This window comes from Pimephales promelas, chromosome 5 (assembly GCF_988280905.1).
Source record: "Pimephales promelas chromosome 5, fPimPro1.hap1.1, whole genome shotgun sequence".
Lineage (NCBI taxonomy): Eukaryota > Metazoa > Chordata > Actinopteri > Cypriniformes > Leuciscidae > Pimephales > Pimephales promelas.
In genome coordinates, this window is record NC_142773.1 from 16,049,975 (window position 1) to 16,076,881 (window position 26,907).

Consider the following 26,907-nt stretch of genomic DNA (forward strand, 5'->3'; position numbering starts at 1 on the left):
AGCATTTTTCCCGAAGGAACTACAGAATACATGTTTTCCCCAATATACGATTGCGAAGCTATCTGGGTTCTGTCCTAAACCATCTAGAAAGCTATGTTCTGCATACTATAGACATCTACAGTACATAAACCAATACAAAAGCATAAGAAACAAGACTTTCCAGTACATCAAACTAAATGCAAAATATAATAACTGAAATTAAAGACCACAAAACACGCACAAAATAATAATAATAATAATATCAGATTTGATCCAGTGGTTTGTGATGGCTGTCCAGAGTACTAGCTGCGAATGTGTCGAGTATAATGGGAGGGATATCAAATACAAAGTTGAATCCGGACTGCTAAAAGAGGGCATTGTGAGTGAAAGTCCAATGACGTGATCACAATGGTCTCAGTCTGTCGAGAATCACATACAAAGCCCACCGCAGCCCAACACAGTGAACCATTGATGTCGTCAACGGTCAAAAGATCCAGACGACTCACAACAGGAGAACTACTACTAAAAGACGACATAAAAAACCCGGCCAAACATTCAAGCATTGTGACGAATACATACTTTAAGTAGCTACAGAACAAACAAAATGCTATTCTGGTTTGGTTTGTTAACTTGTCAGTTGTCATCGTGCTTCAAGTTACTGCCAGCAGTAAAGCTCAAAGCACTCCGAATATTGCATTGATTAGAAGAACGGTGTGATAAACCATTAAAAAAAAAGCTGTAGTTTTGATACCAGACCCAACCGAGTTCAGAGCTTTTGCATCCATTACACTCCAAAATGTAAAGCAAAATACAAACGAAAGTGAAAAGTCCACAAAAATCAAGTCTATTTTTCCTCACACTGGTTTAAGCACTCAGACGAAGGTGCGCATTTAGACAAATGTATCGATTTATTGTGACAGGTTTTTATCCCCTTCCACAGTGTTCGTATAGTTGAGCACTATGCAGTAGCATCTATGCAGCGAAACCCATCACACTAGCAGACGACTAGCATTATTGACAACACCAGTAAGAAAAAAAGTGCAATATTGCATGTGTATTTCTTTAGTCGAGAAGAACGACGCCTGACGGCATACCTGTAGAAAATATCCGACAGTAAACAATGGTGCAAAACAAGTAGATTAAGGCTTTCTGAGTTTCCTGATGTGTTTTTTTTTTTTGTTCTCTGAGATAGTTGTAAGAGGTCCACGGGAGGGACAGTTTTGGAGAGAGATCGTTTCCCGGCTCTCCCGCGTGAATACACACACACACACGAACGTGACGCGCACACATTCGCACACAAGCAGCACTATTCTATTCAAGCGTGTACTGTCACCCCTAATATGAGGTGTATTACTTCTAGTAGTTTATCTAACATCTTTACCATTGAAGCTGCAAGCATAGATATTTATCTACACGTATCCACATTACTATTAAACACATTGCTACATGTATCAACATTACATGGCCAAACAAAGTGGAAAATGATAATAATAATAATATTAAATTCATGGTCTAATAAAATTAACAATAAAAAAGCCTACTTTTTCAGTTGCCATGCTTATACTACTAATAGAAAACAAAAGGAAATTAAGTTGACAATAACTTACTACAACTTTCAGTAGGGAAAGCTATGTGGAAATGCGGCATTGCAGGCAGTGTTTCTACCCGGAAGAAACTCACTGGCCGTTTCGGTTTCAATCGATAGCGTTGTTTGGTTTTCAAAGGTGGTCAAGAATAGAATTCGTTGAAGGAATGGATAAACTTGACATCACAACTTCCAAGTTTTCGCAAAGCCAAGTAGGTTTAAGAATGCATAAAGTCACTGCACGTGTTATGCGTGACTGATTCATGAGTAACACACAAATACTTTGTGAAAATTCTGCAATTGAACCTGGTTATTGTGTCGTACAGCATGTGTGGACAACAAAAAACTGACTGGTTTTGCCGTTCTGGCTATACAAAAAGACATTTTGTGCGAAATTTTCGACGATAGATGGAACGACTGTAAAAAAGACCAAAGAACGAGTAAACTTTCCCTTAAACTGTGACGTATCCTTTAGGAAGTTTCAAAAACATGGCTGACAAGTGAAACGACAACGATGGCCGACGGAAAACATTGTGCTGCTGCTGGTCGCAATTTTGTCTGCATGCACCCAAAAAAAAAGGGCCATTACAGCATTTCAGATGAATCTAGAACACCCAAAGCAAGCGATTTAAGACCAATGCTGCGTTCGCCGTCACTTGTCGGTCATGTGATCGTTTAATCACGTGACTTGGGAATGTGCTTGAGCGTTTGTGTCTCCTTCGCCCGTTTTGGTCGTCACTGGTTGGGCGAAGGGGTTCGGAGGAAGACGTGGTGAAAGTTCTTCATTTTTGGCCTGTGGAAGTGAGGACTGAGCTTGAAAGGATCCCAGCATGCACGGCGATCGAGTAAGCTGCAGTGTCTTAGAGACGGTGGTCACAGTGCAGAAGGCAGGGGTCTACATGGCAGTGCTGGCGTACTCTGAGGAGGCGGCGGTGGGCTGGGTTGAAGCGGATCCCTGAGCCGAACCCTTGCGGTTGATCATGGAGGGGTGGAAGTTGGGGTGCCGGCGGGCGTGCTTGATGAGGTGGTCGCTGCGCATGAAGCGCTTGTCGCAGAGTGGGCACAGGAAGCGTTTCTCGCCAGTGTGGGTACGCAGGTGTCGGGCCAACTCGTCGGAACGGGCGAACTTCTTTTCGCAGTCGGGCCAGGTGCAAGGAAAGGGCCTCTCACCTAGACAGAGCACATGGACGATCCACAACTCATTAGATGAAACTAACGCCGTGTAAAACACACAAGTGCACTATAAAGAAAGCAAGGGCTTGGCACCTGTGCAACCTATTATTCTAGATATAAAGCATACTAACTGATAAACTTTAGACAGCTACTATATTAGTTTTTTAGCAACTAGGACTGCACAATATATAAAAAAATATTCCAAATATTGCAAATGCACATATGCATATCGCAGTAGCTTGAGATAACTGAACGATTTTAAAAACTTAAAAAGTTTTGAGAAGTCAAAGTCGATGATGACGTCTATTTGACACACCGAAGCAGTTTGTTTATATCTATGGACCACGTGAATTTACCTTTTTGATACAGCCTAACGTTTGACATTAAACATATCGGCTCAACTGATTTGCAGAGGGGGGATTTAAAGCTGTTCCCTTTTACTGGTCACTTTTTAAATTTTTACTTCATATTACAGTAGCCTTTTTTGTTGATCACATATTTTACCATTTCATGCGTTTTAACAGCTATGGACACAGATGTTCACTCCGGTAATATAATCATTTTAAAATCCTTTTTAAATCAATATTTTGTCTCAAATTATTGATTTATTTGGTAGGTAGCCATGTTATAAGTGGGAAAATGTATAGCGAGGCCGTTGTTAGAGCGAATACAACACCTTCAGGCTGATTCAAGACCCTTCCGATTCGCGTTAGAGTTCGCAGGGTTGTATTCGCTATAACAACCGTCTCGCTATACATTATCCCTTATCAGAGCCCGTCTAACGGAGAGCCTTGGCACTTCCTATTAGCCCCGTTGTGTATCATCGTGGTTGCAGTTCCATTAGAATTCCACGGGAGGTGATCGCGGGCGAGTGCAGAATGAATGGGAGTCTATGGGGCTAAACGGCTACATGTGTCTCTTTCACCTGCTTGTCGTTGAATCAATATATATTTTATTGTTGATTCTGCAAGTTCAATATAGATTATAGGCCAAAAGTCGAATGAACGAGTACTTATGTCCTTTTGATTTCTTACAGGTTAGGCCGTTGTTGGCCGGAACACGCTAGCATTCTGCTATTGTGTTGTGTGACGTCATCACAGTTTTGAACGGATTTTTAGAACAGATAAGTGAACTTAAAAATGCCCTCCCTTTTGAATGCTACTTTCAAATTACTTGACAAAAAATTGCATCCTGAGAAAAGTGGATTTCTGGGGGTGAAACCCCATAGACTCCCATTCATTCTGCACTCAACCGCGAGCGCCCCTGCATGGACAGAGACGTGTTACTGCAGCCAGTCCAGAACCCGGAAGTAACCAGCCAGTGCCAATTCTCTTCAATTAGACATTCCCTGCTCTTACTTTTATTTATTTATTTCTATGAGAGCTGACAAGACAAAATAAAGGCGGTCAAGTGTGTTTAAACAGTGTGGTACAACAACCAAACCAGTAGCACTACCATTTTTGCAGCACCGAAAGCGGACCTTTAACTGATGTAAATGACGCAATGGCGTGCACGTGCTAGCCTGTTTCATTTACGTGTTCTCCGAATGCTAAAAAGGAGCCTCGTCTAGCCTCTGAAGGAAATGACTTGGAAAGACCGTCCTGCCAAGGAAGTACCCTTGACATTGAGAAACACATTTTGCGTATACATAAATCTCCTAAATCTCTGACCCATCGTCGTCTTCATTGTCTTATTTTCTGTCGCTCTACATACATCATCGGGTATAATTAAATCGCTTGGCTATGAGCTACGTACAGGCGCATTTGATAGACATTCGTAGCAGCCAATAATACGGCTCTGGGCATTCGTAAACCATGCCTCAAATACGAGAAAATGAACATGGTTTCCAGACCACGTCTCTGCAAGTATTTTCGTAAATGTAGTTGGTTATGTCATAAGTGAACATAAACAGTTGAGAAAGAAATCGAATGTTTATCATTATATTGGACCCGTGCGTAAGGTCTTAAAGTGACAGCAGCCTATAAATACCTGCTGCTGTCTGTCATTCATGTTAATCAAACAAAAGCCATAACCCCCCCCCCCCCCCCCATTTCAATTTATTTATTTTTCATGCTAATCGAAAAATGATCTGATCTGTGATTTAAAAAGTGTAATATAATGCGTGTTTTGTGATCCATTGAACATTATTCATAATCAGATTGCAGTTAAATTTTTTATTGATTACATATTCACACAATGTTAGTAAATTATTCAGAATTTATTGATTTTTAAACTTTTTTAATTGTACTTTCTAAAAAAGCCTATCACTTATATAAGTGATATAATACATGCACTAGATTTGTTAAATTGCACACAAAGACCAGCCAATAGTCACTCATTTAACAATGTATGACTATGTCTTTGGAAGGGTTTTGACTTTCAATAACATTAAAATTCACAAATTCATATAATTTCATAATTACATTTTATTAATGCAGGTAAACAGAAACTTTTTTTGTTTTTGCCAGTCACACCTCTTTTCACCTAATACATTTAATAATTAAGTCAATAATTTATTAATCTGATTAGTGATCTAGTGACATGCAGGTACAAAAATAAAGTATTTAATCTTTTTAGCATGTGTTGATTTGTTTTTACTTATAATTTGACATGTTTATGATTTAATTATTAGCTTTTCATTAAACTCCCTACCTCTCTGCAGTTCCTTCATAAACCCCAGTCTGGGAAACCCTGATGTAATGTAATGCCCTTCATGTATTTTTTTGTATTTTTATTCAATATGATACAAGACGGTCATATTAAAAGTTGTACGATTACATTAACTAAATTGTATGTAATAGATTACACTACTAATAACTAAAATGTGTATCATTTGCAATCTGTAACTGATCACCAGCTATCATTAGCATACTGTACCGGGGTCAGTCGACAGAACCAATAAGGCCATCACGAAAGTTAATCATTTGCATGTGTTTTTAATGTCTTGTCAGTTTAAGAATTCAAACTATTTTAAACCAATCAAGCTCAATAAGATGTGGAAGAGAATCCAACATGCTCATTTTGGTGAGTAATAATATTTAAACATTGTATTATTTAAACATTGTATTCTAAAATAATGTTATGGTATAATAAACAAATGAGTTTATGGCATCATAAACTCATTTGTTACAATCTAAGTCACATGGGTCAAAAACAACACCTTAATCCTAATAACTTACTAAAACAATCACGATACACAAATCTGGAAACTAATTTATTACAGTTACGTTAAAAAGACAAGAAATCAAAATAAGATTAAAGTTAGCCTACATTTTGTAAAAATAAATAAATAAATAAATAAAATAAAATACTATCAGGATTACAATGGTTTCACTTAAAACTAATTAAGTGAAACCATTATGGGGCTGGACGATATTACCTAAAATCAAAATCTCGAATAATTGAACACAGATCCGAGAGAAATTTTGAAAAGGAGAATTAAAAACAAAAGGAAAGAAAAAACTGTGCATGTATTTTAATGAATAGTTAACCAGGACAAATCAGGTGATGAGTATGCGATATGTAATGGCTGTGAAGTGTTGTATGACAACAAACTCATTAAGGCTAATAGTAAATAATCTAGCCTTTGCTTGGGATGAGCGAATTTAATTTCTTGTGTGTGTTTGTTCAGGAATTTGCACTGATGGAAACGGTGACAATTCTAAGTTTGAAGGATTAAAGCCTGTGTATAGCCTATTAAGGAAATGCAATTTGGCCAAAGAAGAAATTTTACTTTAAAAAAGCCAAATGTTATTTAAAAGCAGCCTACCGGTACTTCGATACAATGTTACTATATCATCATGCTTAACACTGAGAATTAGAATATTTGTAATGTGACGATTGGCTGCAGATTTTTAAATCAGAGAATAATCACAGGTTCAGGTAGGTGGTGGGTGGGTGGATGATTTATATTAACAGCGAATTTAGTTGATGCTTTTATTTGACCGCTGGTTTTGTCGCTATCCTGGTGCATGCTCAATTATTCTCCTAAAAATAACTTTCACTCGACTTCAGGAATCCAAAAGTAATCAGATTACATTACTTTAATATTGTGGTGCTTGGATTATGTTACTAAATACTTTATGAAGTAATTTAAAACTGTAATGAAAGTCATATAGCCCTAACTCGGTGTACTAATGATTTCTTAGTTAAGTAGGCAGCGTTTGCATTTTCTTAGTGTACTAGTAACTGTAGGCCTACTAGTTTATCTTACTATACAAGGTCCTGCACTTGTTTTCTGTTTAAAAACTATCACTTTGTCTGAACAGTAAACTAAATTCATGAACAAAACCAGTCATAAAGACCGTTTTGAACAGCTCATGGAGAAAGGCCAGGTGTGGCTTAAATGGCTTTTTTAGCATTAGTCAAATAACAGACAGTGCATTTACATGGGAACCGCGCACGCGCAAGTTCTGTAATCGAGCTCTGTTCATATGCAAATGCAGGGTTCGTCACTACACTACTACTACTCGTCCACCCTCACGCGCTCCTTCCTTTGTTCATAAACTTTCTTTGTTCGGAGGCCACAGTTGGGAGTTTTAACCCTTTTGTTCAACTAACGAGTAGTGAATTTCATTATTACCCACAAATTCACTTTTATTATTTCTATTCATAGCGGTTAGTGAGAGCTGACAGAGGGAGCCCTTGACAACAGTCAACAAACAAACGGCCGACAGTTAAAAGTTACTCCAATAAAACAACCCATAATAATATGGTTAAACCCTTCCAGCGGGATTTTTTTAAACTAATAGATAGATTATGAACAGTTTTTAAAACTGTATACATTCCATACGATCCAAGTTAATGACAAGGAGAGTATAAATGCGCATATTCAATGTACATAACGTTAGCTACATGATGTATGACTGCGGCGCGGCGTAAGCGTCCATCCGCTCCCATGTGCTTCAGCTTACCTGTGTGGGTCCTGATGTGGGCTTTCAGGTGGGATGATTTGCCATATACCCTGTCACAACCGTCGAAAGTACAGGGGTGACGCTTGGTGGGGGACCGGGGTGCGCCTCCTCCTCCCCAAAACTGCTGAGTGTTATTGTACTGTCCCGGGACAGGGGTGGCAGAGGGGGTCATGGTCGGTGTCGGGGTGGTGGAGTCAGACAACGTGGTGTAGCCGCTCTCTCCGCATGACGAGTTGCTGCTTTCGGAGTAGGCCGACATGGGACGAAACTTGTCGTGTAGGTCGGTGAGGATCTCCGCCACCGTCATCATATTGGCCCCCTCTAACCGGAGCGTCTCCCGCACCTCCCTGTCCTCGCTCGACCCGTCTGGCTCCCCGGCAGGAAGGCCCTGAGGAGGGGCCTGAGCCGCACCAGACACCGGGGTGGGTCGATGGAGGACGGGACCGCTGGATATCGACACCAGACACTCAGCGGCCAGATAATCCGAATAGGCGAACGACATTTTTTTTTTAATCGCGACTGGGTTTAACGACACAACTAAAGTTCTGATGGAGAGCCTCGTTTCCTGAGCCCGTGCGGTTCTTCCCAAAGACTTTCAACACGTTGTTTTTTCTCATCAGCAGCAGTGACCTTTGCTATCTATCTATGATGAATACAAACAAACCAAATTAAATGAACGATACAAAATATCCAAAAGAAGTAAAAAAAAATAAAATAATAATACGCTACCGACGTGTGTCTGAGTTTCAAGCTCCAACGTGGTGTCCTACATTGCCCCTCGTTTCATTGTGTCTGCTGCTGCTGAAACCGGCAAAGCCCACGCCACGCCCCCGGTAGCGAATTTCGGAATACTACGGAGAAGGCTTGGCTCATGAATATTAATTGCGGAACACACCGTTCGCCCAATAGGCTTAACGGATTGGCTGAAAAGCAGATGTGAGTAAATAGGCGTGGCTTAATCAGGCGAATACACGAATCATGGCGAGCTCATAAATATTAAGTATAATGCAGAACCAGGAAGGTTACTAAGCAACTTCAAAGTGGCTTAATTTATATTCATGCACCAACATTTGCCATAGTAGGCTTCGTAATCGTCCAGTCGTCAGCATGCAAAGAGAAACACCGAATCACGTGGTGAACTGACGCGCACCACGGGCGTGGAGCAAAGAGAACATTTAATAATAAGTCAAATGAAATTGTCGGGAAAAATAAATTCTGATCACAGTGCAGTTTACTTCGAGTAGGCCTAGAGCATATTAATAATAGTAATAATAACAGCTAGGTACTCAAATGAATTATTATCAGTTGGTGACGTCATAGTGCAGACTAAATGAAGATGTGGAAGGCGGTGTCCTCTTCATTCGTCATAATCGTACCTAATCTACTAGACAAAACAGCTCTAATGCAGAAAGGAGTAGTATTTAGTTCGTGGAATTACATGTTGGTCTGTTTTTTTGCTTCAGTGTAATAAAATGGAGGTGGGATCATGCCCTGTTTACACTCACTCATCTCTTACGAAGCTCTCTAACCCTAAAATATAAATCCTTTGAAATAGTTTGTACTGTTTCTAAACAACAGCCTCTTGCCATAAACTGTTTCATCAGAGTGCACAATGAACACCCCAGCAGATTAGACCCAGTTGAGTTCATCAGTCCAGGCCTTCAGCCTTTCCTCCAAAGACCAGATGGAGTCTGGTGTTAGAGTATTACAGCGAGTAACAAGCCATGAAAAGCCATGATTATGAGATATAGAGAGTCACTATGGATGAAGTAGGGCAACCTGAAAGCCTCAACAGATGCTGTGAATCATGCATGATGGCCTCCTCCCTTTTTTGTCTAACACTTCACAGTGAAATGTGTAGTGGAAAATAGCCTATAGGTAGTGCTCAGGAGGATTGAAAGGAATAATGGAATACTGTTACTGAAAATAAAGGCTTTGTAGATAGTGTGTGTGTGTGTGTGTGTTGTCCATGTAAGGTTTGAGGCCACACACACACACACACACACACACACACACACACACACACACACGCACACACACACACACACACACACACACACACATACACACCATGTTGATTTAACTATTATTTTTTGCTTCTTGTTTTAAAGAGTGATTCAAGATTTTTACTGCAAATAACAATAATAATTAGGAAAATAGCTTTTGCACTTGCATCTTTTGTTTATTAATGTGCTTCACTGCACAGCTAGCCCAGAAGATGGTGCCATAGTTAAGGACAAGCCGTTCTATTCCTCCCTGTCTTCAGTGAACAGACTAGATTTAAACTTAACTTTTACTATCACTATATCTTATATCTCCTTAATTATATTCAGAGGCCATAAGCAAAAAAAATATATATATATACTATATGGTGCAGTTGCAATTAGCTGATGCTTTTATCCAAAGCGACTTACAATTGCTATATGTCAGAGGTCACACGCATTTTCTGTTAACCCTATAACACAACACAATGCAATGCATAATTATAAATACAGGTAAAGCACATACAAACAAACAAAAAATACTATATAGTATGGATCTATTACTATATAATATATATAGTAATTTTTTGTTTGTTTATTTGTATGTGCTTTACCTGTATTTATAAGTCTGCATTGCATTGTGTTAATAATAATAATAATAATAATAATTATATATATATATATATATATATGCAATGCAATGAAATATATAAATATATATAGTATATATATATATATATGCAATGAAATGAAATATAAATCTATAAATATATATAATATATGGTAAATGGTAAATGGTAAAGTATATATATATATATATATATATATATATATACACTTCAGTCCATTAAGAGTCAGTTTTTATGTGAAACATTTTTATATTTTCATTTAAAATATTGAGTAAAATCTGAAAAGTCCGTATACCTTTTGGGAAATATATGTCAAAAAAAATAAGTTAAGTAAATTCAAAATATGTAAAAAAACAAACAAAACAAAAACAAAATTAAAGTCAAGAAACTAAAAAAATTTTGAGTAAGCCAATTTAATTCAACAATAAGTAATGTGAATCCAATAAAAACAGATTTTTAGGCATATTATATGTCCAATTTTCAGAGATTTTAACCCCTTAACTTTCACCATCCTGCTAGCAGGTATACGCTTGGTTTTCTTTTTTATTTAGCGCTTTTTTTCATATCACATATTTTAGTAATCATCATGAATTAGGTATCATTCGAAAGCTTGCGTACTCAAAAAAACATCCAGTGAAAACCGTTTTGAAATTGGACGTTGTGTTACTATGGTAACAGTACTTTTAATTCTTTTTGCATCCCCTCCCCTAGTGGGCGTTGTCAGGTTTCATATTACAAAATTCTTTGAACTACTTTGCAATCCATTAACCCTTAGATGCACAACATGGGTCTAAAATAGACTCGACTGAGTTTTCATTTTGCAAGAATTTAATTTAATCATTCAATATTCCAGGTATTCCTCAGTTAGCTTGTTTTATATCATTACAAATCCTTATACTTTTCGAATAAAAATCAACACACGTTTTTGTGTCACTATACCCTTCTAATGCGCAACATGGGTCTAAAAAGATGCGCATTCATGTTTCTTTGCTGAATATTTGAAAGAAATGTATTTTACCTTGACCTTGAAATCCAAGCGCAAAAGAGAAATATGTCCAATACTATTAGCTAGCTTGTGGCCGACATATTCTATTTTATCTAAAGTTAGCTGAGGTCAACAAAATAAAAGTTGCACTAAAAAGTTATATATACAAGTATATTGTTGCCGTTGGGCAGAAACCTTCTCCATATTCATTTTTATTTATGGTCATAAATGGTGGTGTTCTGGTGCACTATGGCTGCTGACACATCATCCGGGTGGATGCTGCACATTGGTGGAGGGGAGGGAGATCCCCTACACTTGCACTAAACTACAGTTCAGTTTCAGTTTTATCAGTTGTATGTGTGTTATGTGACAAAGTGGCCAATAAACATTTCAAGAGTTACAGTAAATGTGTAAATCTAAACTATGACATTTTAACAAAAAGTCTTTATTCTTTTGTTTTAACACCCTTGCATATCATTTTGCAGCTCATTTTAGACCCATGTGTGTAAACTTGATGTATTTCCACAAAAACTAGAAAATATTAAAAATAGGAATATGTGATAATTGAAAACAAGACATTTTTAATAATAAATTTGATTTTTTAAATCATGAAATTTATAGATCATGAAATACTGTATAAAATGTTTAAATAAAGTGATATCAAAAGATAAGATATTACTTTCATGCATGAAATAATATAGGAAATGAATACGGGTCTTTTTAGACCCATGTTGTGCATTAGAAGGGCATTGCTTGCACATCAAAGGGTTAAGAGTTTATTTTTAAAAAACGAACAACTATAGGCTACATGTTATTCTTCCACTTAGTAAAAATCAGTAAAGGTTTCACAGCAAACAAGACACATGACCTGAAGTGGCCGTTTTTACAATTACACTAAAGGGCTTTTACTTTTACTTGCTGTAAAAGTATAAATTATTTATCAGATGGCAGGAGTCATGCTTATTTTCTTTAAAAATAAGATAAAAATTGTGATGAGGCACTTATAATGGAAGTGAATGAGGCACATCTTTGGATTTTAAAGCACAAATGTGATGCAATTCATAAAAAACAATTACATTGATTTATCTGTTAAAACCTTGGAGATTTTCATAGCAGCAAGGTTGTAAAATTTAATATATTGCACACAAAAAAGCTAGTAAGTGATGTTCAACTCATAAATCACCATACACGTTTTATTTACACCTTTCGTGATACTTTTGTAACAGCGAGTAAGTGTTTACAGATGGTCCCCATCCACTAAGTGCCCCAGTGTAACATTAAATTCTGTCGATTGTATTGCATAAAGCCTATAACACACAGCACAAGTGGCGTGAGAATCTAAAGTAGAAATGAAATAAAACAAATTGCACTTTAAACACAAAATATTTCACAAACATTGCAATTAAAATAATAAAATAAGGTAAAACTTTGCTCAGTGCTCAAGCCATGCCGAATGCGTGAGCATGTTGTGAGAAGGCAGAGACTCAGTTCAAGATGTCCATCGGTATGCTGCGAGATTTTGTTAGCTGGATGGTCCCCTGGTGGGCATCTGTCCTCTGATTGGTGTCTGAATGCCCTGTGGGTTTGTTACAAAGGCTTAACTCAACATCTATCCATTCACTTATGTGGTTATGCGTTCCTAGTAATGGTCTCTTCCTACAAGTGCTGGTGCAGGGCATTACTTTAAATCCAATCACTTATGGCTATGTCTCCGGTGCGTCTATCGCTTCAAAATCTCTGTTTAATCATGCTGCTTATCTTCTTCAGTGGTAAGTGTTTCATATCCTATTCTTTAATATCCTCCTTTGAATATGTTATAAAATGGTCAAGTAGCCTTGCAAGTGCAAATGTTAGTACTTCTGCATTCACTTATGTTTTTTTTTTTTATGTTTTTTTTAACTTGCTTATGTTTTTATAAGCTGACTGCCACAAACTCCACCAAGGTCAACTTTGCAAGTCTACTTGCCCTGGTAAGAGAATATGTTATTGACTAAGAATGAAAAATTGCAACACCAGTATTTACTTTATCATTTTTACATGGATTCCACCAAATGGAGGTTTTGTCTGATTTAGATGACTTCTGGGACAAATTTGTTCCTAAAGTATAAATAAACACACACACGCACACACACACGCACACACACACACACACACACACACACACACACACACACACACACACACACACACACACACACACACACACACACACACACACACACACACACACACACACACACACACACACACACACACACACACACACACACACACACACACACACACACACATGACTTTTATTGTATGTACAGATGTGCAGAAAGGCCAAAGGCACACCTATAGATACAGTACAACGATAACCAGTGCCTGGAAAGGTCCTTCACCAGGAAGCAGTCAGTTAGCGTTGGACTGTGTTGTTGACATCGATGTCCTACCAGGATGTCCAGAAATGATATTAAAGGTATGTTCTATTGTCTCAGTCATGTTATGCATGCAATTTTGTCATCCAAACTCTAAATTTAAACTACAATGTAGTCCATTTTATTTTACATTTACACTTAAAAATATTGAGTAAATTTGGTAGATATAAGTAAAAAAAAAAAAAAAAAAATATATATATATATATATATACTTGGTACCATGACAAATTGGGACACTGTAAGACACAAGCAACTCAAATATTTGAGTAAGCCAGCTTAATTAAACGATAATTATGAGTAATGTGAATCTCACTGTAAAAAAAATATTGTTGGTTTAACTTAAAAATGAAGTTCATTGAAATGGAAAAATTTAGTTAATACAATGAAGGTGATTGATTTAATCATCAGAAACTTAAAATATTATGTTATCTGAACTACATAAATTATATAAGTTGATTTGACAAAAGAAATAATGTTGTGATTACAAATCATGAAAATATATATATTTTTTTACAGTGTGTACAATCTCAAACTATCAATTGAGTGAGATTTCAACCCCTTAACCGTCACCCCTCACCGCGGGACGCTTGGCGCAAATTTTTATCGGCTTTTTCATATCACATATTTTGGTAATCATCATAAATTAGGTATCATTCGAAAGCTTACAAACTCAAAAATCATTCAGTGAAAACAGTTTTGAAGCTGGACGTTGCATTACCATGGTAACAGTACTTTCAATTCTTTTAGCAGGCTCCTCCCCTAGTGGGCGTTGTCAGGTTTCATTTTACAAAAAAATAATTTTACAAACAACTTTACAATCAAAACCTTTACTAATCTTGACAAAACACATATCGTCGGAAAGGCCTGAGTCTCAAGGTTCCATATTTTGTGATTGGACAAAAATTTATTAATTTGTTACATGAGAACGCATCAAAAAAACAAAAACAAAATCAATTGAGTGTAGGTGACACACAGTGGCACGGTGTTTTTTTTTTTTTTGTTGTTGTTTTTTTGGGGGGTTTTTTGTACAGAGCCAAGACAAAATCTCATAGGAATTTCAATTTCTGTGACATCACCTTCAAATTATTTAGTGAAATATATAAAATATTTAGTAAAATACATTTGATTTACAGTAAATTTAAACTTCTATACCTTTTTCACACTTTCTTTTTTTTAAAAGTGACACTCTGAGTGTCTTCTTTAAAACAAGACCGAACTCTTACAAAGCTTTCTTGAATTACAACCGTTTAAGTTTGGATAGTGGATTTTCACATCTATTGACAAAAAGGGGGGTGGCAGTTAATGGAGTTATATTTTAATATTTTTTTGAGTGCATATTGACATAGCTTTTCATGCTTTATAATGCAACATTTTTATAACAACAATACAACCTCTCATGAGATTCATGGACACTGCAGGGCTTTTGATTCAAACTTAGATAATAGCCATATTCATATAATAATACCTTTAATAGTATGTTTAATCTATTCCATATAGCTGAGGAACATACAAATAAAGCATAGCTCATCGAAACGAGACAATTCGGTGCTACGCTTGAAAAACACAAGGTAAATTCCAAGTTTCTGATACGCTCACTCATGCTCTTCTGTGTTTGCATCCAATTATTACACAAAAATTGTACAGTCACTGTTATTTCATATCTGGCTCAAGGTGTCAGAATTAATCAGAGTGATATAAACATTTTAAATAACATAGTACTTCAGTTGAGGGTCATGTCATTGACTATAATTCTTGATCTTGACACACTAGAGTTAGTCTGTATTCATGGGACGAGTGTTGAGAGGTTGAAGGTCCATCTGGTGTTTTGATTTCTCAGAGAGTCATTGGAGAAGAACCCCCTGCGGTTCTCGCTGGAGGGGGGAAAGGTCACGAAGCTCTGCCCACAGGAGGCTGAGCAGGTGTGGACCCTCAACATCAAGAGATCCATCCTGAGCATGTTCCAGACCTCTCGCTCGGGACGAGTCATGGAGACGCTGAGAGAGGTGAGAGAGGAACTGCTGTTCCGTTACAGGCCAGCTTTTACACAACAAACTTGAAAATGTATTTCAGAAAAATGTAAATATAGTAATCAGCATATTAGAATGATTTCTGAAGGATCATGTGACTGAAGACTGGAGTAACGATGCTGAAAATTCAGCTTTGAGAACCGAGAGTCTAGAAATAGTCCCCATACCCTCGTGAACTATTCCCTGCATTATGTCACTATATAGTTCACTTGAAGGAGTTAATAATGTCGATTGTGTGAATTCGGACACTGAGTGTTTGCATAGTTTGTGCTTGATGTTTAATAATTATTTGAAACTAAGCAAATTTGCAGCTCCAGTAATAATGAAAATATTTATCTTGAACTCTGTCATGGAAACTATATATATATATAAACCTTTAACAAGGCACATCTGTATCCAATTATTGTGAGATGCCTTCATCTGATGCATTTTTGAAGGAAGCATCCTTCACTGACCATTATATCCCACAATCCTATGCGTTCCATTCCATGACAGTTGAGCTAAAAGGAAATATGGAGTCTGAAAATTGCAGTTAGTAGTCAGTGTGTGTGTGTAAATATACATTTTTGACCTACTTTTCACACTTTTTGTGTCCTATGTTGGCTTAGTTGTCAGCAAAGCTTTGCTCTATTTTGTTGTTGTAAACAAATTACGCTGAATTATGTGTTTAAAATCAAGGTGCATTCACTCCATGTCATAATTAACGTAATTACGAGATTTCATCTAATAAAATAGTCGCGTCCCTGTCGAGCTCAAAGATGTCCGTTGTCACGATCTTGTGACCAAATGTCAGAAATGTAGCATGATCATCTTACAGTGTGTTTGCCGCTAGACTTACATCCACTGAATAGCAAATACGGTAACATTTTACAATACGGATGCACTAATAAGCATTAATGCTTAACTAATGCACAGATAATACTGAATTAATGTGTAACTAATTATTATTTAAGCTATTCATGAATGATTACCACATTAGGAACTAATTAAGAGTCTGGAAGGTTAATGTATTAGTTCATACATGAATTGTTATTAATTAAATATGTAATTGTGGATTAATTCCATAATAACTCATTTTTTAACTAATAGTGTTAATTAATATGTTAATTACCAGAATGAGCCAAAGCCTTGTATTTCAGCTTCCAGATAATATGACAGGTACACTAATATGCATTAATACATGATTAATTACTTTATTGTCAGTGCAAATTCATGTGCAAATTACTACAATTACTATATTACTAGTTAATAATGATGTGCCCCAACAAGTAAAGTCATAACATAATAATACCTTTGCAAATCATTAGCTAATGATTAATTAAAGCAGACAACTGGAAGTTGAAGTGCATAGCTTTGACTAACTGTGGTAATTAACACATTAATTTACACCATTAGTTAATAAAATATGTTATTAAGGAATTAATACACAATGACACATTGAATTAATAGCACTTCATGTATTACTTAATCTATTAATCATATAGACTCTTTATTAGTTGCTGATGCAGTAATCATTAACTAATGGTTTTGTTCTTCATTAGTTATACATTAACTCGTGATTATCAATGCATTATTTAATATGAATTAATGCATATTAGTGCACCCATATTGTAAAGTGTTACCGCAAATACAAATGCAACATAAAATGCGTATTGATAAATGCGGCATGGCGCTAAAACTTATTACTACTTACCTCAAGCTCCATTTGCAAAATTGGCATGGCAAGTTGGCCTCTTTTGCTTCGCCATGACGACGTCCATAATCTCTTCATTCATTTTTTTTTTCAGAGTACATAAAAAGCAATTGTCGAAGTCCACCATTTGTTCACCATTAGCAGGCTGATGACATTTCATTCTGCTATACTAACTTGCATTGTGGCCTACAGTATGTTTTAAAAGGTGTGATCATTGTACAGTCTACATACATTATTAGATCCATGTTGTACAGTGATCATCTAGGATTGCAAAAATCGCACAGTTTGTAACAGGCATTAACTTTCGGATGCAGACATGGAGTCCGAGGCAGTCATATTTGAAGCCTGTGAATAAGAGTTCACTGACTTGACAAAAAGCATAAGACTTCTTTCAAAAAGCTTTTTTAATGTTAATGAGTTTAAACATTAAAAATATATCCTTTTTTTCTCAAGACGATGTAAGTATGAGCAATATAATATTAATGATGTTGGATTATGTTTTCTCTACAGACTGATGTGTATGGGACATGTATGAGTTATTATGAACAGAGAGGACCATCACTGATGAAGACCCGAAACCTCCAGCAGTGCCTCAGTGAGAGAATCAATCAGTTTTGGAAGAACTCTGTCCCCCTGAAGGAGGGCATGGTGGGCCCCAATTTTTGCATTTAACATTCACATAACTGACCCAATGAGAATTTGTCTTCAGTTTGAGTGTCCCTTTTGTTTGATTAGACAGTGAGTGCAGGGCTCACGTGCATTCAGCTCTATGATGAGACAATGCTGAAGAAGGTCAACTGTACAGAAACTGTGTCACTGATTCCCCTGCCAGGCCTGTTAGAAGCCACAGAAACTAAAACCGTTTCAACCTTAACTCTACTCAGAACCCTTGAAGCAACTCCAATGGACTTGGGTAAGACTAAGATGGCTTTCGATCCAATGTGATCACATTAGTCTTTTTCAGAGGTATGTAGTAATGCCATATTTCTACCAGGCTTGTGCACAATTCAGAATTGAATTGAGAATGACTGCAGAATTCCAATTCAATTCTTGAATTTGAATTGATGTCAAAAATAGGATCTAGAATTACAATTCGAATTTGAATTAAAAGGAGATTTGCAATTCAATAAAAAATTCTAAGAAATTCATATATATATATATATATATATATATATATATGTGATAATTTACTGATAATTTACTCACCCTCATGTCATCCAAGATGTCCATGTCTTTCTTTCTTCAGTGAAAAAAAAAAAAAAAGGTTTTTGATGAAAACATTCCAGGATTTTCTCCATATAATGGACTTCAGTGGAACTGGGAACCAAACGGTTCAAGGTCCAAATGACATTTTCAGTACAAACTGCAAACTGTTCAAAGGGCTTTAAACGATTCCAGACGATGAATAAGGGTCTTATCAAGCGAATCGATCGCTCATTTAAAAAAAAAAATAACAAAGTTTAAGTTTTATAAGCTCAAATGCTCGCCTTGCTCTGTACCACGATGCACATTCGTGACTCTCCTGTTCGAACTCGTTCACCAAAATGAACAAATCTTTTTCCGAGTCAACTTGTTTTGTTCGTTGAATGGACCAAATGACTCGGAAAAAGATTCGTTCATTTTGATGAACGCGTTCGAACAGGAAAGTCACAAATGTGCGTCACAGAACAGAGAATATTCCTTAATTTCTTTTTGACTGAAGAAAGATTGACATGGACATTTTGGATGACATGGGGGTGAGTGAGTAAATTGTCAGCAAAAGTTTTTTTGAAAAGTGAACTACTCCTTTAAACCGACTCTTTTGATCAATTTAATTCTAGTGAATCTGTCAAACTGGTTTGAAAATATATCTAAATGATTCATTTTGAATATATAATAATGTGCAATGGATTATCTCCTTGAAGGTTAATCAGTTAGTCAAAAATGAAAATTCTGTCAGTAATTACTCATTGTCATCCAAACCCGTAAGAATTTCATTCATCTTTGGAACACAAATTAAGATATTTTTGATGAAATCTGAGAACTCTCAACTGAAACTTAAAAGATCATAAAGAGATTGTAAAGCTAATCCATATGAATTGAGCGGTTTAGTCCAAAATGTTCTGAAACGACACGATCACTTTATATAGATTGAATTTGGGCTTCATTCATCAACGTACACATCAAATATGGTAAACAGAAGCTCACACATAACTCTTCATTATTCTTCTCTGTAATTCAGGACAGATCACCGGCCACTTGAGCAGTATTGTGTTTGAGGCTGAAGGCCAAACCTCAGGCAGACATGGTGGACCATCAGTTCAAGAGGTTTCCAACACCGTGAGGACGTTGTGTGCTTACCTTACAGATCAACAACAGGTGAGCTCAGGCACTGGTTCACAGCATTAAAGCATGCCTTTAATTGATGAAGCCAGGTTTCTCTCACCTTTCTTCATCATTCTTAGCAATCAGAGCTTCTGCTCAATCTGGTGCTTCAGCTGCGATCAATGTCATCCCATCAGTTGAGAGACTTATGGCATGAGGCCTCCTTCAAATGCCGAGACGACTGGTTGGTCCTTCAACAATTATTATATGGTTTTGAAATTAAATGTATATATATATATATATATATATATATATATATTGCATGTGACTTTAATTTAGTTGTGCTAAAAAAATTATAATGAATTTACACTATACAGTGTTGTGATTTGATCACACAATAATATTTTTTTTAAAGAATTGAATGAGCTAAATTGCCATAAACATAATGTCTTTTTATAAATGCATATCATTTCTAGCTTTTTATTTTTATTTTGGGGGTGAAATTAGATTATTGTTTTATTCATTTTACTTTCCTGTTAGTAGCTGTAATAGACACACAGAGCCTTTTAAACAGACATAAAAAAAAGAAAAAAAATGCCTTTTGCATTATCTCGAAATGTTTTTTCTTGCATTGTAGCAAATTGGCTTAATAGAGAAATATGAATAATATTTGGATCAGTTTGAATAGAAGTAGCTTATTAAATGTATTCATATTGCTATCAATGAATCTGTTTGTCCAGCGAACACTCATTGATCGTCTGCCAATACTCAGAAATGATATGTTTCATGGCTACAGAAATATACTCTTTCTAGCATTTAGCTGTGATCATATTGTTAAAGGATCGTTGATTTATGAGCAGTGCACAGAAGTTTTACTAAACTAAATCAACAAACACATACACAAATCTAAACAACTTGTCTTTGAGCAGTCTGTTTTGCATATGTAACTGGATTGGGTGTTGGTGGAGAAACTATTAAAGACTCTTGCAATATGTTGCATAGGTATCAAGATAACATAAATGCTCATTCAGATAATTAAAATAGAAATTCATAGATACCAAACATGATTTACAGTGGGGCCAAAAAGTATTTAGTCAGCCACTGATTGTGCAAGTTCTCCTAATAATGAGAGAGGTCTGTAATTTTTATCATAAGTACACTTCAACTGTGAGAGACAAAATTTGGGATCATTGTCATGCTGGAAGATCCAGCCACGTTTCATCTTCCAGGCTCTCACTGATGGAAGGAGGTTTTGGCTTAAAATCTCATGATACATGGCCCCTTTCATTCTTCCCTCAACACAGATCAGTTTTCCTGTCCCCTTTGCAGAAAAACAGGCCCAAAGCTTGATGTTTCCTCCCCCATGCTTCACAGCAGGTATGGTGTTCTTGGGATGCAACTCTGCATTCTTCTTTCTCCAAACACGATGAGTTGAGTTTTTACCAAAAAGTTCTATTTTGGTTTCATCTGACCACATGATATTCTCCCAATCCTCTCCTGGATCATCCATATGCTCTCTGGCAAACTTCAGATGGGCCTGGACATGTACTGGCTTAAGCAGGGGACACGTCTGGCACTGCAGGATTAGAGTCCCTCTCGGTGTGTGTTACTTATGGGAGCCTTTGTTACTTTTGTCCCAGCTCTCTGCTGGTCATTCATCAGGTCCCTCCGTGTAGTTCTGGGATCTCATGATCATTTTGACCCCACGGGATGAGATCTTGCGTGGAGCCCCAGATCAAGGGAGATTATCAGTGGTCTTTTATATCTTCCATTTTCTTACAATTGCTCCCACAGTTGGTTTATTCACACCAAGCTGCTTGCCTATTGTAGATTCACTCTTCCCAGCCTTGTGCAGGTCTACAATTTTCTTCCTGGTGTCCTTCGACAGCTCTTTGGTCTTGGCCAGGGTTGAGTTTGGAGTGTGACTGTTTGAGGCTGTTGAGAGGTGTCTTTTATACAAATAACAGGTTCAAAGAGGTGCCAATAATACAGGTAACGAGTGGAGGACAGAAGAGCTTCATAAAGAAGAAGTTACAGGTCTGTGAGAGCCAGAAATCTTGCTGGTTTGTGGGTGACCAAATACTTATTTTCCACCATAATTTACAAATCAATTCTTTAAAAATCCTACAATGTGGTTCCCTGGATTTTTTTTTTCTTCTCATTTTGTCTCTCATAGTTGAAGTGTACCTATGATGAAAATTACAGACCTCTCTCATTATTCTAAGTAGGAGAACTTGCACAATCAGTGGCTGACTAAATACTTTTTGGCCCCACTGTAGGTGAGGTTACATTAACTAATGGTTCTATCATAAAGCATGTACAATGCAAAAGACACTATACAAGACTGTAATAATCATATATGAATATGTTAAATATAATGAATAATTGTGTGCCTGATTGGTCCAAATGCTACAGTGTTCTGCCGAGAATCTCCCAAAGGTCTACTAGGGAACCCAAAGAGAAAACAAAATATTTTTCCCCCATCCCCATGTCCCCTAATAGGGGCTTTCTATTGACAATCTTAATGTCATTGTTTTATAATAAAATACAATGTTTTTTACAATGTCTTGTTACATTTGTTATTTTACAATGTTAATGTTGGTTTCTGTTGTCGTGGCAGGCAGCCACTTGTAGATATGCTGTCAGCCTGTGGAACTGAGGACTGCATCATTGTCACAACAGACCTCATTCTGAACAAAGAAGTTGACCTAGAACATGTCCTACCCCTCCTCAATACTATCAGTTTTACGTCCCACCCTACTTCATCCATGATTAGCCACCTCAGTGTACGGTTTTGAGTAATTCACTGAATTAATTTGAATTATTTTATAATACTAGACTGAAAGCTTTATCTAAAAACTGAGTGGATTTGCTGGACTTTTCTCCTCAAGGCTCTTCTGGATATACCTCTTATCCGTCCAAAAGCACTTCTGGTTGTGTCTTCACTGGTCCACGGCCTTTGTCAACAGGAACAGGGTCGATGCAAAGAGATTTCTGAAGTCCAGCAGTTCGTCCATGTTCTGAAGCAGAGTCTTGAGGCAGGATGTGAAGTGGATGACCCTTTTCAGATCACAGAGGTACAGTAGAAAGATGACAATAACCATAGACAGTAGAGATAGGCTATCATGCAAGCACCAACTCAACTGGCAGCATTTTTCTGGGTGGGATCTAGTGCTTGTAGTCTTTACAGAACCCCCCCCCCCCCCCCATTACACTTCCTTGCAATGACGTAAAATGATTTTTGCTTCATTGGAGGAAGTGAAAAATGTAAATGGCAGATTTCTCTCGTCTTAGGGGAAAATGAGAGGGTGTCAATAGTATAACTGGGTTTCTAACAATGTAAAGCTTTATGCAAATGAGTGGAGTGTCCCTTTAATAAACAACCAAAAACAAAGATGACAATCCAGTACGGTCAGAAAAATAATTGACAGCTTCACATTTAGGTAAAGACAATAACCGGCATGAACCAGAAATAAACAGAGGGTATAAATACACAGGAGTAAAAGAGTACATTAACAAGGAACAGGTGAACACAATGGGCAAATATTGGAACAAATGAGCACACACAGGAAACAAGGCAACCAAGGCAAACAGGAACAAAAGATAGGAACAAGAAAGACAGAAACGCTAGAAAGAAATGAAAGTCATAAGAAGAGTCCTAGAACTGAAACGACATGTGACAGAGTTGGCAAACTGGATATAACATTACACAGAAATAGTGATTTTTTTCACATGAAAATCATGTTAACTCATATTGTGTATGTCTTCTGGTTATAGTGATGAAACATTCAGTATTTAATGTACCGAAAATTGTATTTGGTGGTAATCAACATTATGCCACAAATTATGTCAATTATCTCTTGAAGAACCTGGAATATTCCTTTAATCTGTTCTGCATCTCTCGTTGCAGCTTCTGCATGTGTTGAAAGCAGTGGAGACTGCTGGTGCGGCTGGATCAGACCTCATCTCCACACTAAGTCGCTGTGTGCAGAATCATTCTGTGCCTTTGGAGCTGCGTCTGGCCGCTATACGAGCATTCAGGAGAATCCCATGCCACCATGACGTCAGCATCACCAAACAACAGTGACCAGTTTACATCAATGTTACGTCTATTACTGCATAACTTACGTCCTTGCGTTCTGTTCTTTTTTATGTTATCAGCGGAGAGCCCTTGCTCAGGCATTTCAAAGACAGGAAGAGAATGTGGAGGTCAGAATTGCAGCATATCAGCAGCTCATGCACTGTCCAAACCAGGAGATTTTCACAATTGTGAAGAAAACGTTAAGCAATGAGCAGTCCAGTCAAGGTATTGAAATTTATTAGTAACTCAAATGTACTACATTAAATCGACACTATCAATGAAAGTTTGAAATTCTAATCATTATAACATGAATCGACAAATTGATAACACTTTTCCATAAGGTCCCATTAGTCAACATTAACTAACAATGAAATAAGTAACATTAGTTAACTGATGATAACAAATGAAACCTTATTGTAAAGTGTTACTGATAAATATTCAAGAGTAAATTCTGGTAGTATCACTTCATTTGGTGTGTCTCATAATAAATCACACATTACATTTGGAAAAAAATAAAAAGATAATAAAAACATGGGTAACACTTTATTTGAAGGGGTGTGCATAAGACTGACATAACACTGTCATAAACATGACATAACACCTGTCATGAACATGAAGTAGTCTTTATGAATGTTTATGACTGTTGTCATTAAGTGTCATTCGGTAAATTATGACACTTTTAATGCAAAGTTAAAATGTTTAAAATGTCTTGATTATGACAACTTGACATTAACCAAGAAATCATAACCTGTCACAAATATGTCATAACAGGTCTAATTATCAAACTTAAAGAAGTTATTTAGCTTTTCGTTAACATTACATTACCCTGTCATATGTGGATGTTTTTGACTTTGGCCGTCATGACACCATTATAACAGTGTCATGAATATTTTTCTTGTCCTCAAGTAAAGTGGAACACATTGTACTAGTTATAAAGATGTCATTAAGGGTTATTACACTGTCAAATGCTGTCAAACAACAGTGTCATTAATATTTCCCCTTACCTCAAGTAAAGTGGAACAAGTTGGACTAGTTATATACTGTAGATGTCAGGTTGACAGGTTATGATTTCTTGGTTAATGTCAAGTTGTCATGACAAAGATATTTCTGTCTTTGTTAATGTCAAGTTGTCATAATCAAGACATTTTTTGTCTTTGTTAATGTCAAGTTGTCATAAAAAAGACATTTTAAACAATGTCAACTTTGCATTAAAAGTGTCATAATTTACCGAATGACACTTAATGACAACAGTCATAAACATTCATAAAGACTCCTTTATGTTCATGACAGGTGTTATGTCATGTTTATGACAGTGTCATGTCAGTCTTATGCACACCCCTTCAAATAAAGTGTTACCAAAACATGTTTAGTTCCAGTCTTGTTATTTTCAAAATTAGGGTTGTGGGGTTAAAAATCAGTGCAAAAAACATGTAATAAAATATGGCTTAAAAAAAAACCAAAGGTCAAGGTCAGCAAGGTCAATATGAGTGTAAACATCACTAAACAATAAAAGAAGTGTAAGTCACACATGAGCCAAAAACTGTATGTTACTTGTGCATGGAAATGGTTATATATTTTCAACCTTCATATTTGCAACACTCTTCAGCTATAAAACGAGACCCATTGTCATATGTTCTCCATGATATATCCACAGTTGGGTCATTTGTTTGGAGTCACCTTTTTAATATCCAGAAAACAGAAGACCCCCTGAAGAAAGACCTGATGGAATCACTGCCAGATGATATTATAAGTAAAGACTTCGAAGCTGAACCATGGAAATATTCTTCGCATATGGACTACACAGTGGATACAGGTACTAGACACAATGTAACTTTTCCAGCTGTTTCCAATAGTTTTCTATTTATAACACTTTTAATTGTTCCTATTTGTATGTCTGCTTCAGGAGTGGCCGCTGCAAACATCGAGGGAACTGTGGTTTTCTCCCCTGAATCTTTTCTTCCACGTTATGCTATGGCGAATCTGACTGTTCACATCCTGGGAAGAGCGTTCAATCTTCTGGAGGTGAATCTGTTCGACATCTGTTTGTATTTCCCAAGTGAACACTTCAGTTTATCTTCATAATCTTCTAATCTAATAACTGATTTCACACATGAAATAACTAGGTATGGGCAGGGGTGGGCTGAGGGCTTAGGCATCGCCCCATACCCACGCTTGCACTTCCAGACCAACTTATAATATGTCGAGGTGGCCTGGGTTTGTACACAGGCTGAGTATGTGTTCTTCCAAGCACCCCTTTATACCTCAGTGTGTAGGTCAAGCAAGAACGGGAGAAGGCGGCAATGAGGTTGGACTCCAGCTGAGGGGAGGAAGCTATCATCAAGCTTGAAACGAATGACCGCTTGCTTCTCATTTGGTCAATCAATGTTTAACTTGGCCACTGCTTGAGTAACAACCCGTATCAGCTACTCAAATGTGCCAGATTGAGGAAGCTGCTCTGTTGAAGCAGCAGTCTGATTGTACATCCAACCCCTCAGAGTCAGACGCAGACAACATGAGTTTCTCACTGTGATCTGAAGAATTAAAGATCCAGAAATCCAACTCAGCCCCATGAACTGAGCCACAAGGTGCAGGCACTTTCCCAGGAAGAGATTTCTGTTGAGACATTTAGATGGTAGAGTCAGAATTTGGCGTAAACAGAATGAGAACATGAATCCATCATGCCTTGTTACCACTGTGCAGGCTGGTGGTGGTGGTGTAATGGTGTGGGGGATGTTTTCTAGACACACTTTAGGCCCCTTAGTGCCAATTGGGCATCGTTTAAATGCCACGGCCTACCTGAGCTTTGTTTCTGATCATGTCCATCCCTTTATGGCCACCATGTACCTATCCTCTGATGGCTACTTCCAGCATGGATAATGTCACAAAGCTTGAATCAATTCAAATTGTTTTCTTGAACATGAAAATGAGTTCACTGAACTAAAATGGCCCCCACAGTCAACAGATCTCAACTCAATAGAGCATCTTTGGGATGTGGTGGAACGGGAGCTTCGTGCCCTGGATGTGCATCCCACAAATCTCCATCAACTGCAAGATGCTATCCTATTAATATGGGACAACCTTTCTAAAGAATGCTTTCAGCACTTTGTTGAATCAATGCCACGTAGAATTAAGGCGT

At 37.1% G+C, this 26,907-nt stretch overlaps 2 protein-coding genes across 8 annotated transcripts in view; one reads left to right on the forward strand and one right to left on the reverse strand.

Annotated features, from left to right (window-relative positions):
- Window positions 1-19: 19 nt before the first annotated feature.
- LOC120471460 (Krueppel-like factor 9) lies at window positions 20-8,478 on the reverse strand. Of its 3 annotated transcripts, none has more exons than XM_039661290.2 (3): window positions 8,384-8,478; window positions 7,651-8,289; window positions 20-2,734 (listed from the first exon to the last, which is right to left on the reverse strand). In XM_039661290.2, the coding sequence occupies exons 2-3, from the start codon at window positions 8,150-8,152 to the stop codon at window positions 2,460-2,462; spliced, it is 777 nt and encodes a 258-aa protein (XP_039517224.1). In that variant the 5' UTR covers window positions 8,153-8,289; window positions 8,384-8,478; the 3' UTR covers window positions 20-2,459. The 3 variants fall into 3 exon arrangements, with proteins under 3 accessions (XP_039517224.1, XP_039517222.1, XP_039517223.1); XM_039661288.2 differs by having other exon boundaries at window positions 7,651-8,293; window positions 8,384-8,474; XM_039661289.2 differs by having other exon boundaries at window positions 7,651-8,293; window positions 8,380-8,469.
- A 4,406-nt stretch (window positions 8,479-12,884) lies between these two features.
- The window catches only part of apoltp (apolipoprotein lipid transfer particle homolog), a 64,111-nt gene continuing 50,088 nt past the window's right edge, over window positions 12,885-26,907 (forward strand). For all 5 annotated transcript variants that reach the window (XM_089131029.1, XM_089131027.1, XM_089131030.1 and 2 more), the window contains exons 1-15: window positions 12,885-13,015; window positions 13,166-13,216; window positions 13,559-13,707; window positions 15,164-15,234; window positions 15,504-15,669; window positions 17,897-18,034; window positions 18,122-18,299; window positions 19,608-19,744; window positions 19,831-19,934; window positions 22,311-22,476; window positions 22,582-22,767; window positions 23,601-23,753; window positions 23,852-23,996; window positions 25,426-25,584; window positions 25,675-25,793. In XM_089131029.1, coding sequence (XP_088987155.1) covers window positions 12,946-13,015; window positions 13,166-13,216; window positions 13,559-13,707; window positions 15,164-15,234; window positions 15,504-15,669; window positions 17,897-18,034; window positions 18,122-18,299; window positions 19,608-19,744; window positions 19,831-19,934; window positions 22,311-22,476; window positions 22,582-22,767; window positions 23,601-23,753; window positions 23,852-23,996; window positions 25,426-25,584; window positions 25,675-25,793 — 1,992 coding nt within the window. In that variant the 5' untranslated portion in view covers window positions 12,885-12,945. The remainder of the gene's footprint in view (window positions 13,016-13,165; window positions 13,217-13,558; window positions 13,708-15,163; window positions 15,235-15,503; window positions 15,670-17,896; window positions 18,035-18,121; window positions 18,300-19,607; window positions 19,745-19,830; window positions 19,935-22,310; window positions 22,477-22,581; window positions 22,768-23,600; window positions 23,754-23,851; window positions 23,997-25,425; window positions 25,585-25,674; window positions 25,794-26,907) is intronic.

Bases quoted from the DNA above. Each gene is read 5' to 3' on its own strand.
- LOC120471460 (XM_039661290.2), bottom strand. From the start codon at position 8,152: ATGTCGTTCGCCTATTCGGATTATCTGGCCGCTGAGTGTCTGGTGTCG. The intron at 2,735-7,650 runs GTAAGCTGAAGC...TGCTCTGTCTAG, and splicing joins CCACATCAGGACCCACACAG to GTGAGAGGCCCTTTCCTTGC.